At 38.2% G+C, this 13829-nt stretch overlaps 1 protein-coding gene across 1 annotated transcript in view; it reads left to right on the plus strand.

The window, feature by feature from the left end:
- LOC107544810 (phospholipid-transporting ATPase ABCA3-like) overlaps positions 1-13829 on the plus strand; it is a 190455-nt gene that overhangs the window by 162114 nt on the left and 14512 nt on the right. The window contains 3 exon segments of the mRNA XM_087815178.1: positions 86-261; positions 5538-5663; positions 5880-6074. Coding sequence (XP_087671304.1) covers positions 86-261; positions 5538-5663; positions 5880-6074 — 497 coding nt within the window.

The following is a 13829-nucleotide window of genomic DNA, read 5'->3' on the forward strand; positions in this document are numbered from 1 at the left end:
GGCCATGTTCATTGTGTCAATGTCCTGCAGTAAGACCTCTCTCTCTCTCCCCCTCTTTCTCTCTCTCTTCCTTTGCTATTCTCAGATACTACGAGTATTTATTCTTTGGAAGACCAAATGATTGGAAAGTACTTAATTATGATGGGTACCATAGGCCTTCTTTGCCTTCTCTTGATTTTCTTTCGGGAGACGGCTTGGTGGAAGCTAAGATCATTTCTCAATCAATATATTTATTTTGGCCTCTATAAGATGTTCAACAAGGTGAGTAGTTAAGCACGGACCTTAAGAATAACTCTAAGAAGATGGAACATTAGACCTGAAAAGCATGTAGCTACATATGACTATCTCAGTTAGTGGAGGAAAAAACCCTCTATGTCCCCAGAAATATATTTTCTTTAATAAAATTTATTAAGGTATAATTTACCTACAATAAACTGCATTTATTTTGTTGATTATTTCAAGGAACCAAACTTTGTCTATTATTGACTATTTTCTCTCTCACTGGTTTCTCCCCTCCTTTGTTCCAGTTTCTTTATGTGAAGCCTAAAGCCATAGCTTTTACGTCTTTCTTCTTTTCTAATATAAACATTGAATGCTAAGCATTTCCCTATAAGCCATGCTATAGCTGTACCCTAAAAAGCTGATTTCTTATATTTTTATTATCATTTAAATGCTCAAAGTATCTTCTCATTTCCTGTATGATTTCTTTTTTTTGTATGGATTATGTAAATGTCTGTAGGTTAATTTCCAAGTATCTGGGAGTTTTCTAGATATATTGTTGTTATTGATTCCTAATTTAGTTCTTCTGTGGTCAAGGAACATACTCGTATTCAATTTTTTAAAATCCAATCATATTTGTTCTTTGGTTCAGCATATGACCAATCTTGGTAATGTGCCATGTTTACATGAAATAAATGTGTATTTTGCATTTGTTGGTTGTAATGATGATTGATGGTGTTGCTTACATCACTTAGTCTTTAACTGACATTTTTGTCTGATTGATTTATTGATTGCTAACGAAAGGTTTAAAATCTCCAATCCTGATTGTAGATTTGTTTATATCTCCCCTTAATTCTGTAAATTGTTCCTTTAGATACTTTTAATCTCTGTCATTACTTCAATAATGTACTTCCTTCTGGCTTTTAAAATTTGGATGGGAAGAAATTATCACTCAGGTCATTCTCTTTTATGTAAAGCATTGTGTTCTTTGGCTTTTTTCAAGAGATTCTCTTTATCTTTAGTTTCCACCACCAGTTTGACCATCCTGTACCAAGGCATGATGCCAGCTTGGATAAACTGAAACCATATTTTCCAGAATTCCCTTCCCTGGATTATTCCAGCCTAAAGTTGGTGATTTAAAAAATTCCCATGAGATTTGGAAGGCAGAATTGAAGCGGCACATGGCTCTCTCAAGATCGTTGTGATTGGTAGCAGTGACAGTCTTCACTGAGACCGATGCCCAGGTGCTAATGGAGCCCAGCTTGGTTGTGCTCTCCTGTCTGCATTCGCTTCTTCTGACAGCTCGCCCGACTGGCCCACAGCAGCCACGGCTCCTGCGCAGAAACAAGTCACCCAGAGGGGCCTCCGGAAGCTTTTCTATAAAGTGCCATCCGCACGCTGGGAGCGGCTGGCTGCCAAGTATCCTGGCAGGTTCGGATTTCTCTACCTGCACGATTGCTGCAAAATGTGTTAGTGACTTTCCTCTGATTCACCAGTGTTCCTGGTTTATTTGCTGTAGGTTTAGTCAGATATTTTGTTTCTTCTTGAGTCAGTTTCAGTAATTTGTGTCTTTGGAAAACTTTACGGTTTCATCTAAATTATCTAATTTATTTGTCTGCAATTGTTTATTCCTTTGTCAATAATAATATCTTATTTCTTATTTCTAATTTTAGTAGTTTTAGTGCATCTCTTACTGTCTTGATCATTCTAAAGAAAGGTTTATAAATTTTCATCTTTGCAAAGAACCAACTTTGATTTTATTGATTTTCTTTATATTTCTATTCTCTTTAATTTCTTTAATGTTTCATTAATTTCTGCTTTAATGTTTCTTTTCTTCTTTTGCTTGCTTTAGGTTTAGCCTGCTTTGCTTTCTGAATTGTGTTACTGTGGCAGGTCATGAAGCTGATTTGATATCTTTCTTCTTTAAATACAGATGTTTAGAGCTATAAATTTCCCTCTAAGCACTAACTTAGCTGCATTTCAATTTTTGTTATGGTGTGTCTTAATTTTCATTCATCTCAAAGCATTTTTTATTTTTCTTTGTATTTTCTTATTAAATGTATTCAGGTGACATTGATTAATAAAATTATATGGGTATACAATTCTACAGTATATCAGCTCTATATTGTATTGTGTTTACCAACCCATGTCAAGGCTCCTTCCACCACCACTTATCCCCCCTATGCCCTCTTCTACCTCCCCCTACCCCTCTTTCCCTCTGGGAATCACCATACTGTTATCGGTGTCTATAAGTATTTTTGTTCTTTGCTTAATCCCGTCACTACTTTTTTTATCCACTTGTCTATTGATGGGCACTTGTGTTGCTTTTATATCTTCACTTTAAATAGTGTTGAAATCAACATGGGGTGCCTATATTCTTTCAAATTAGTGTTTTGGGGTTCTTCAGATATATACCCAGAAGTGGAATTGCTGGGTCACAAGGCAGTGCCATTTTTAAGAACTTCCACATTGTTTTCCTTAGTTGTTGCACCTGTTTGAACTCCCACCAACAGTGCACTGTGATTCTTTTTTTCCTGTATCATCACCAACACCTACTTGTTGGTGAATTTATTGGTGATAACCATTCTGACAGGTGTGAGGTGGTATTTCATCATGGTTTGAATTTACATTTCTCTGATGGTTAGTGATGTTGAGCAAATTTTGATATGTCTATGGATCATCTCTATTTCCTCCTTGGACAATTATCTATTCAGGTTTTCTGTCTACAATTTCATTGGGTGGTTTGTTGAGTGTGTGTATGTGTGCGTTTGTTGAGTTGTATAAATTATTTATAAATTTGGGGTGTTAATACTTTATCAGATGTATCATTGGCAAATATGCTCTCCCTTTCAGTCATTTGTCTTTTGTTTTGTTGATAGTTTCCCTTCCTGTGCAAAATTTTTTTAATGTAGTCCCATTTATTTATCTTTTGTTTCCCTTCCCTGAAAAGATATATTAGAAAAAATATTGCTGAGAGAAATGTCTGAGACTTTACTGCCTATGTTTTCTTCTAGCAGTTTTATGGTTTCAGGCCTTACATTTAAGTCACTGATCCATTTTGAGTTTATTCTTGTATATGGTGTAAGAAGGTGGTCTACATTCATTTTTTTGCATGTATCTGTCCAATTTTTTCAAGACCATTTATTAGATAGACTGTCTTTACTACATTGAATGTCCTTGATTTTTTTGTCAAATATTAATTGACCATATGAACGCGGGTTTATTTCTGGACTCTCTACCCAGTTCCATTGATCTGTATCTATGTTTATGCCAGTCAGGCTGTTTTGATTATTATGGCTTTGGGTCTGAATTGTTGCTTAGCCAGAACTCAAGTACCGATGTTGCTGAACCAAGATTCAGTCACTGGTAACATTCTAGTGCCGTTTCACCACCAACAGTTACACTTACCTATTTTTGCTTTAGCTGCCTTTGCTATTGGTGTGAAATTAAAAAAAAAAAAAAAAAAAAAAAAAAAGATCATTGCAAGACCAAAGTCAAAAATTTTGTTTTCTTTGAGGAGTTTTATACTTTCAGGTTTTATGTTTAAGTCTTGAATCCATTTTGAGTTGATTCTTGTGTATGGTGTGAGGTAAGGAACAAACCTCCTAATTCTGCATGTGGTACCCTTCTCTCCTGAGTGATATCCCTGCTTCAGGAGCAGGGCGTTTGGTGGAGGGCAGTAGTCTCCGGCTTTCCACCTGAAGCCTCTGTCCTAAGAATGAGCTAGGCCCGATATACCACACCACACCCAAAGGGAGGCCCTGCACTCAATGTGCGGAGGCTGAGTGGGAGAAGGGAGCCCCAGACTCTCAAATACACTCACCTAGAGCATGGCCTCTTCAGCAGGCAGCTGGGGAGTGAGATGAGAAATGCTTATTTCTTTCTCTTCCAGAAGGATACCTTAGCTCTCGATTGTAAGGTGAGGGAAGAGAGAGCCCTGTGTTCTTGGCTGTACCTGCCTAGAGTGAAGTTCTGTTCTGAGCTGAGGGGAGGGACAGAGAGGGTGGGTCATGATTCAAATGCCGCAGGATTTTATCGTTACTACAAAGTTTAGTAGGTTTTATTGAATAAATATTTCTTTATTTGTTGTATGCCCTTAGGATCATTTACAAAGGCTTTAAATGGTTATTATTTAAATAATTTTCCCTAGTTTCACTAGGGCACAGATCCATCAATCTTCTCACTGTGCCATTCTGTTAAGTCTTAAAATTTTTCTATTTGAGATCTTAGTGATTTATTTCTCTCTCCCTTGTAAAAGAAAGTTAATTTTTCTTTAGTCTTTCATGGTTGAGCACACTGTGATTGTAATAAATTACACTTGATGGATCTCAGTTGTGGCTTTATTTTTCATGAGGTGTCCATTTCTGGACTAAAAATTAGGCTCTGTGATCCTAATTTCTTAATCTGTGGAAATAAAATTAAAAAAAGCAATGTGTTCTGAAGTGATAGGACAAAGTGATCTTTAAAAAGTACGCCAAGTTTCTGTTCTGATATCTTGAGATCAGTTTCCTGAAGCTGTTTGGTCTAGTCAAGATTACTAAATAACAAGGTTCTCTTGTAATATATATCCTGAAAACATAGGTGCCCAGTGAGTCTCTTAGGGAAAGTCTAGTTAAGTCTTGCTGATTTTCTTAGCTCCCACTACAGTTTCATTTTGGCAAAATTTATTTATTATTAAAAACGTATGCCCTGGCCACTATGGCTTAGTTGGTTGAGTGTCATCCTGTGCACCAAAAGGTTGCCAGTTTGATTCCCAGTCAGGGCATGTGCCCAGGTTGTGGGTTCAGTCCCCCAAATGGGATGCAACTGATCGATGCTCTCTCACATCGATCTCTCGATCTCTCTCTCCCTCTCCCTCTCCCTTCTTCTCTCTCTAAAAAATCAATAAAAACATATTTTAAAAAATGTTTTGACTATTTTTTAGAGCTACTTAGCCTCTTGAGTTGACTTCCTTCTTAAGGATCAGAGTGATAGAAAACAAACAAAACACACACACACACAAGTACTCATTTATCTGAATACTTTAAATTCTGTCCTTTAAATATTTAAATTACACAAATTGCCATGTTAATTTACACTCCTTCTAGTATGTGAAATAACCTTTCCTTCTCCTCTAGTGATGAACTGTATATTATTTAAACTTAGTCAAGGTGTCCATGCAATGCTGAGCTGATATCCAGAAATTTCTTGAATTGACTCAAACCTTCTGTTCTGACACCTTTGAGGTTATCCTCCAGTTTAGGTTCCATGAAGCCATCCAGTCTAGACCAGAGGCCTAAAGAACAGCCACTTCTGTGATTCTTGTCTTGAAAATACAGGGAAAACTGTCTAAGGAATTATCTGGAGAACATGAAGATGAGGATGTAGGAAATGAAAGAAAGCGAATTCTGGGGCACCCTCAGGAGATGATGAGTTCCGCAATACTTATTAAGAAGCTCACAAAGGTAACATCATTCACTGACCAGCATAAGCTGGCTTATTCCTACCCCAGAGCATGCCGTTGATGTCCAGGGTTCACTGTAGTTCTTTGGGATCTATATGTATTTCCCAAGTGTAATAGAAGAATTTTTGTGAAATTGTCTGAAGACAGTGGTCCATGGGGGTCTGGGCTATTTACTGTACTTGACCTATAAATATTCTTTACTACATTGATTTTTTAGATATATTTTAAGTATCCAGTCATTCTGGCTGTGAAAAATATCTCCGTAGCAATCCAAAAGGGGGAGTGCTTTGGATTGCTGGGATTCAATGGAGCTGGAAAAACTTCTACCTTCCAAATTTTGACTGGAGAAGAGACTGCTACCACTGGGCATGTGTTCATTGATGGCATTTGCATCACCAAAAATATCCAAAGGGTAAGACGCTATTACTGCCTGAGATGTGAGAAGCATGATGACCCAGGGTACAGGTAACAGGCAGGTGGCAGGAGAGAACAGATAGGAATTATGCTGGGCATCCATATAGATACTGTTGACTTCGTAGGTTCTGGAGGGAGAAATACATTTTTGATGAGAGAGAGTGAAGCATCAAGAGCAAAATCTAAGACGAGAGTGTCTTTGTGGTCTTTGAAGCTGTTAGAGTACAAGGGAAGTTCTGTCAACAGCGCGTCCTCCAAGGTGCGCCAGACAGGCTGCCGTAGGAAGGAAAGACGGGCCGCAAGGAGAAGGTGGCCTGCGGTTGAGTGGTAAGTGAAGCCGTGGTTCCTCTTAGAGCTCTGTGACAGGGCGGCCGCCTGAGCAGTCCCAGACTGAAGCAAGGCAGCTGGCCTGTGTACCCCTGGTCCAAGAGGTCAAACTCAAGGAAGTCCCAGGCGAGAGAAAGCCTGAAGGGGGTCCCTTGGCTATAATAACTAGAACTCACTGCTGAAGCTGGCACTAGGGTTAGTGGGGCAGTGGTCGTGGGAGCCCGGACGGTGCAGGTCACTGAACTCTGCCATCTAAACTCAGAAGGTGGGGCTGGGGGAGCCTGTGTGCTGTAGGATACATGGCAGTGTGGTAACAAAAGTGGAATTCTATTTTGAAGAAAGTTATCTGTGGAGCAAAGGGAAGAATTAGGATTTACTCAGTTGTGAGAATGAGGCAGGAGCTACTTTATACATTGAACAATTTGATCACTAGATGGGAAGAAATTGAGGAACTAGAGGAAGAAGTGATACATGATGACAGAAGGTGAGTGGGTCCTGCCAGGTGGTCCTGGGATGGAAGAGGTGGGCAGGGGTCTTCCTAAGTACCCCTATCTATACCACTAATCAAATCCCTTCGGGGGACATGGGATTGTGAAGAATGACAAAAAGAAAATTAAGCAAAGGTGCCGCCAAACAGAAAAAGCTAAATTGGAAACAAAAGAAAAAGTCCTTTGCAGTGACGAACTCGGTCTGAGGGAGCTTTTCAATCTTCAGGAAATCTCTCCAAATTTGCTATTCCAAAACATGACAGATGGTGATCTTTTCATTTCCTTGGGCTTTAAACATGTTTTTAACATTTTATTGTGATAAAAAATGTGTAACATAAGCCCGGCCGGTTTGGCCCAGGGGTTGAGCATCAACCTAAGATCCAAGTGATCGGGGTTCAATTCCCAGTCAGGGCACATGCCTGGGCTGGGAGCTCCATCCCCAGCAGGGGGCGTGCAGGAGGCAGCCGATCAATGACTCTCTCATCATTGATGTTTCTCTGTCTCTCTCTCCCTCTTTCTTCCTCTCTCTCTGAAATCAGTAAAAATATTTTTTTAATTAAATTAAAAAGTAACATAAAGTTTACCATTTTAAACATTTCTGAATGTGCAATTCATTGGCATTCAGGTCATTCATATTATTGTGCCAACTTCACCACTCTCCATCTCCAGAACTTTTCCATTTTAGAATGAAAATCTGAACCTGTTAAACAGAGGCGCCTCACCCTCCTCCACCCCTGGTAGCCACTGTCATATAATATTTGTTCTTTTGTGCCTGACTTAGTATATCTAGCATAATGCCTTCAAGGTTCACATATGTATCAGAATTTTATACCACTTTCAGGCTGAATAGCATTCCATTATATGTATATATCACACTTTGTCCATTAATCCATTGATGAGCATTGGGGTTATTTCCACTCTTTGTCTATTATAAATAATGCTCTTCTGAACATGGGTGTACAAATATCTTTCAGTTATTTTGGGCATGTTTTTAAAAGTGGAATTATAAGACCTAGGGTAATTAGTTTAATTTTCTGAGGAAATGACATCTGTACTTTACTTTTTTTAAAAATATGTCTTTATTGATTTCAGAGAGGAAAGGAGGGGGGGAGAGAGAGAGAAACATCAATGATGAGAAAGTCATTGATTGAGCCTGCAACCCAGGCATGTGCCCTGACCGGGAATCGAACCCCGATCGCCTGGATCCTAGGTCAACGCTCAACCGCTGAGCCACGCCCGGCCGGGCGACATCTGTATTTTAAATTGGCTGTACCATTTTATATTCTCACTTGCAGTTCACAAGAGTTCCAATTTCTCCACATTATCACGGACACTTGTTATTTTTTTAATCGATAACACCCATCCTAGTGGGTGGGAAGTGGGTGGGAAGTGACATATCATTGTGGTTTGACTCTCATTTCTCTAATGATTTTGATGTTGAACATCTTTTCAGGTGCTTATTGGCCATCTGTATATCTTATTTGAAGAACTGCTTATTCAATTCCTTAGTACATTTTAAATTTGGGTTGTTTGATTTTTGTTGTTGGAAAAGTTCTTTATGTAATCTGGATAATTATCCCTCATCGTGTGTATGATTTGCAAATATTTTCTCTCATTCTGTTGGCTGCCTTTCAAATATCTTTTGATGCACAAAATTTTTAAATTTTGATGAAGTACAACTTATATACTTTTTTTGTTGCCTGAACTTTTGGTTTTATTTGTAAAATCATTACCAAATCCAATATGGTGAGATTCTCCCTATGTTTTCTTCCAAGAGTTTTACAGTTTTAGAATTTACTTTTAGGTCTTCGATCCATTTTAAGTTAATTATTATATGATAGAAGGTAAAGGTCACAGTTCAGTCTTTGTACCCTGGCCGGTGTGGCTCAGTTGGTTGGATATCGTCCAGGGTACTGAGAGGTTGCTAGTTCAATTCCCAGTCAGGGCACATGCCCGGGCTGCGGGCTCCATCCCTGGTAGGGCGTGTGCAGAAGGCAGCCAATGTTTCACTCTCACATCAATGTTTCTCTCTCTCTCTGTCCCTTCCTCTCTCTCTCTCTAAAAGAAAAAATTATTAAAAAGAAAAAAAAATTCAGTCTGACTTGAATAAATAGCTGTCCCAGCACCATTTGTTTAAAAGACTGTTCTTTGCCTCACGAATGTCTTTTGCGCCCTTGTTGAAAAGCATTTGACCATTTTTGCAAGGGGTTGTTTCTGAGCTGTCCTGTTTCATTGTTCTATATCTGTCTTCCTGCCGGTACTATAGTATTTTGATTACTTCAGCTTTTAAGCAAGTTTTGAAAGCAGGAAGTGTATGTATGTATTCTTCTTTTTTGAGATTGTATTGGCTAATTAGGGACTTGAGCTCCCATACAAATTTTAAGGATTTTTTTTTTTCTATTTGTGAAAGAAAAAAAATTAGGATTTTGGTAGAGATTGCATTGAATCTGTAGATAATTTTTGCTAACTTTGACATCTTAATATTGAGTCTCTTAACCCATGAACATGGATGTCTTTCCATTCATTTATGTCTTCTTTAAACATTTTGTAGTTTTTAGTACAGATGTATTTTGATTCCTTGGTTGTCTGTTCCTAAGTATTTTATTTTTAATGTTATTGTAGATTGATTTGTGTGTGTTTTTAATTTCCTCTTTGGATTATTCATTGTTAGTGTATAGAAATGTAACAGATTTTTGCATGTTGATTTTGTATCTTAAAACTTTGGTAAATCTGTCTATTCTAACTGGATTTGTGTGTCTGTGGACCCTGGAGTTCCCTACATATGGGATCATATGATCTGTGAACAATGATAATTTTACTTGCTTATTTCCAATTTGAATGTTTTTATTTTTGTGACAAATATCTGTGGCTATAATTTCAATATTCTGTTAAATAGAAGTGGTGAAAGCAGACATCCTTGTTTTGCTCCTGATCTTTGGAGGAAAACTGTCAGTCTTCCACCATTGAGTGTGGTGATAGCTATGGATTTTTTTATATTCACTTTTTTATGGTGAGGAAGTTGTCTTCTATTCCTAGTTGGTTGTATGTTTTTATCATGGAAGCATGTTAAATTCTGTTGAATGCTTTTTTTTAATCAATTAAGTTGTGTATTAAATGGACTGGTTTTCATATGTTAAACCATGCTCACATTCCAGAAATGAATTCTACTTAGTCATGGTATATAATTTTTAATAGACTACTGAGTTATGTTTTCTAATATACATCAGTGGGTATTGCATCAATATTCACAAAGGATATAGGTCTGTCATTTTCTTTTTGTCTTTTTATGGCTTTGGCTCTAGGGCATTGCTGGCATCAAAAATTGAGTTAGGAAGTGTACTTTCTTCTTAAATTTTTGGAAGAGTTTGAGAAAGATTGGTGTTAATTATTCTTGAAGTGTTTGGTAGAACTCACCAGTGAAATCATCTGGTCCAGGGCTTTTCTTTTTTGGAAGGTTTGTGATTAGTGATTTGATCCCCTTAGTTATCAGTCTGTTCAGATTTTCTATTTCTTTTTGATTCAGTCTCAGAATGTGTGTGTCTGTAGGAATTTTCCCATTTCATCTAGGTTATCCAATTGGCTGCTGTGCAGTCGTCCATGCTAGTGTCTTATAATACAGGGGTGGGCACAAGTAGGTTTACAGTTGTGAGTATGTGAAACAGTTTATTCTTGTGCTGTTTATTAATTATTGTATTATTTTTCCATACAATCAACTGTAAACCTACTTTTGCCCACCCTGTATTTGCATAAGATCAGTAGTAATGTTCACACTTTATTTCTGATTTTAGTCATTTGTGTCTTCCCTTTTTCTTTAGTCAACATAATAAAGGTTTTTAACTTTGTGATCTTTTCCAAGTACTAACTTTTAGTTTTGTTAATGTAACAAGTCATTTAAACCTGTGAAGAATTTTTTTGTGAGTTTATTTGAGCCAAACTATCGACAATTGCCAAGAAGCAAAATCTCAATGCATCAAAATAATGCTCCTGAGAATGGCAGTTTTGCCCCTTGCTTTATAGATTCCAATCAAAGGGGAAGACATAAGTGGGTTACATGAAACCATTGGTGATTGATTAGGGAGGTGGGAGAAAGCAAAGTGGGGAAACCTCTGGGATTGGATAAAAGTAAAATGATAGACACACACTTCTTTTACCTGGGTGGGTTCAGGACAGTTAACAGTCAACAGTTAAGATGTCAATGACAGTGAGAAGATTCCTGGTCTCTGCCCTGGTGCAGAAAAAGGGAAAAGGGCCAGAAAAAGGGAAAATTACTTTGTTTTGCAAGGGCATGTGTTAATCTGGTATGTTATCTTAGATGCAAAAAGACAACCAACAGGCTTAGTGAAGGCGAAGGTTAACTTTTGTTAGGAAAAAATACTGCCTCAGGACATGGCTACCAACCATAAATGTTTATGTTTAAAAAGTTTTAATTTCAGGCCATCCTTTGTGGTTATTTTAGGTCTCTGAGTTTGCAAGGCCACCATGCAGGCCTTCCCTGAGCCTTTCAGGTTTAGTATGTGGCCCCTCTTCATCCACAGCTTCATTGATTTTCTCCAATGTTATTTTTTATTCTTTATTTTATTTATTTACCTTTCATCTTTATTAGGTCTTTTGTCAACTGATGGTCATTGGCACCACTTCAATGCCAACAGGAATCCCCAATTTGGGGTGTGGTGAAGGAGGAAACTTTATTCAGTGCAAACAGCTCAACTGTGCTACAGCACAGCTGTGGGGCAGCTCAACTGTCACACAGCAGGGCTGGGAAAACAGCATGACTGCGAGGCAGCCCTCGGGCCTGGCCCCTCTGGCTGGGCGGCTCTGCCCTGCTCTGCTCCTTGCCAGCCTGCTTTGTGCGGCTCTGCTCCGCTCCGCTGTGATTTGTTCCCTCTGCTCTGTGCCAGTCTGTTCTGGCCTGTACTGCTCTGCTCCACTCCACTCTGCTCCAGTGAGACAGCTTCAGCGTTTCATTCAGCTCAGCCAGGGAGATGCAGTCTTCAGCCTGGACAGTACTCTCTTAGATGGACAGAAGTCCTTGCCCCTGATTCCTGATTGGACTGGCCTCACGAAAATGAGGACTCCAAATCCTTGGGTTTGTTTGGTCCAAAAGGCACTGTCCTGACTGGTCAGAATAGAGCCACTTTGGTTGATTGGAGCTGCATAGGTCTGATTGGAGGGGGAAAGCCTCAGTCCTGTTGGTTGAAATAGGACTCCAGGAGCTCCTTTAAAAGGCTGGCTCAGGTGCAGGGACACCAGGCAGGCGGCAGTTTCGTGCAGAGGCTTTTCCCTGAAGTGCAATTGTGTGAGATCCTATGTATAGAAATGGCTGCTAGGTTCTGTTTTTTAAAAATGTGAGCCCCGACAGCCACTAGGAGCCTTTCATAGTAGGGTTCACACCTTCTTTCTGCTAGCTTTGGGTTTATTATTTTTATACTTGCTAAAGATGTAAAGTTAGGTTAATGATTTGAGGTTTTCCTTGAAAAAAAATATATAGTTTTATTGATTTTTTTTTTTTTTTTTTAGAAAGAGGGGAAGGAAGAGGGAGAGAGAAACATCGATGTGAGAGTGAAACGTTTATCAGCTGCCCGCTGTGTGCTCCCCACTGGGGATCCAGCCAGCAACCCAGGCATGTGCCCTGACTGGGAATCAAACTGGCAACCTTTTGGTGCATGGATGACACCCAGCCAACTGAGCCACACCAGCCAGGGCAAGATAGTCCTTTTTTAATGTTAGCATTTATAGCTATAAATTTCTCCTCTTAGTAGTGCTTCAACGCATCCCATAACTTTTGGTGTGTTATTTTGTTGTGTTGTTTTAGGTATTTTCTAATTTCCCTTGTGATTTCTTCTTTGACCCATTTGTTGCCAAAAAATGGTTGTTTAACTTCCACATCTTTGTACATTCTCCATCTTTCCTTATGTTATGATTTTCACCTTAATTCCAATGTGGTTATGAAGATAATTTGTATATACTTTTTAATTATTAGACTTAATCTGTGGCATGTTATATTGTGTATCCTTGGAATACTTTATGTGCACACCTCATATGCACTTGTGAAAGATATGTATTCTGTTGTTGTTGGGTCAAGTATTCTGTATGTGTCATTAGGTCCAATTGGTCTATATGGTGTTCAAGTTCGCTGCTTTCTTATTGATCTTCTGTCTTGTTTTTTTATCTAATAATAAAAGTGAAGGTACTGAAGACTCTAACTCATATTGTTCAGTTTATTTCTCCCTTTGAATCTGTTACTGTTTACTTCATATACTTTGAAGCTCTGATGTTTGGTGTATATGTGTATACTTTTTATATCTTCATGGTGAATTGACCCTTTTATCAATATATAATGTTGTATTTGTTCCATTTGGGAATTTTTATTTATTTATTTTTCAATTACAGTTTATAGTCAATATTATTTTGTATTAGTTTCAGGTGGACAGCATAGTGGTTGGACTATCATACACTTTACAAAGTGACTCCCCCAATATTTCAGGTACCCACCTGGTGCCGTACATAGTTATTACAATGTTATTGACTTCCCTGTGATGTAACTTACATTCCTATCACTATTCTCTAACTACCAATTTTTACTTCTTAATCCCTTCAACTTTTTCAGCCAGAGCCCCACATATAAGTAAAATCATATGGCATTTGTTCTTGTAGCAGTTATTGACTTAAAGCCTATTTTGTCTAATGATAGGATAGCCACCCAGATCTTTTGGGCACTATTTGCATAGATTATTATTTTTTGTCCTTTTACTTTCAACTTATTTATGTCCTTAAATCTAAGTGAATCTCACTGGACATCATATAGTTGGATCATGGTTTTTACATTCATTTTGCCAATATATGCTTGTTGAATGGGGTATTAAATTCATTTGCATTTAAAGTGAATACGAATAGGGAGAGACTTACTTTTGTTGTTGTTTTATGTATGTCTTGTTTCC

The sequence above is a fragment of the Miniopterus natalensis genome, chromosome 3 (genome assembly GCF_054644295.1).
Source record: "Miniopterus natalensis isolate mMinNat1 chromosome 3, mMinNat1.hap1, whole genome shotgun sequence".
Classification (NCBI taxonomy): domain Eukaryota; kingdom Metazoa; phylum Chordata; class Mammalia; order Chiroptera; family Miniopteridae; genus Miniopterus; species Miniopterus natalensis.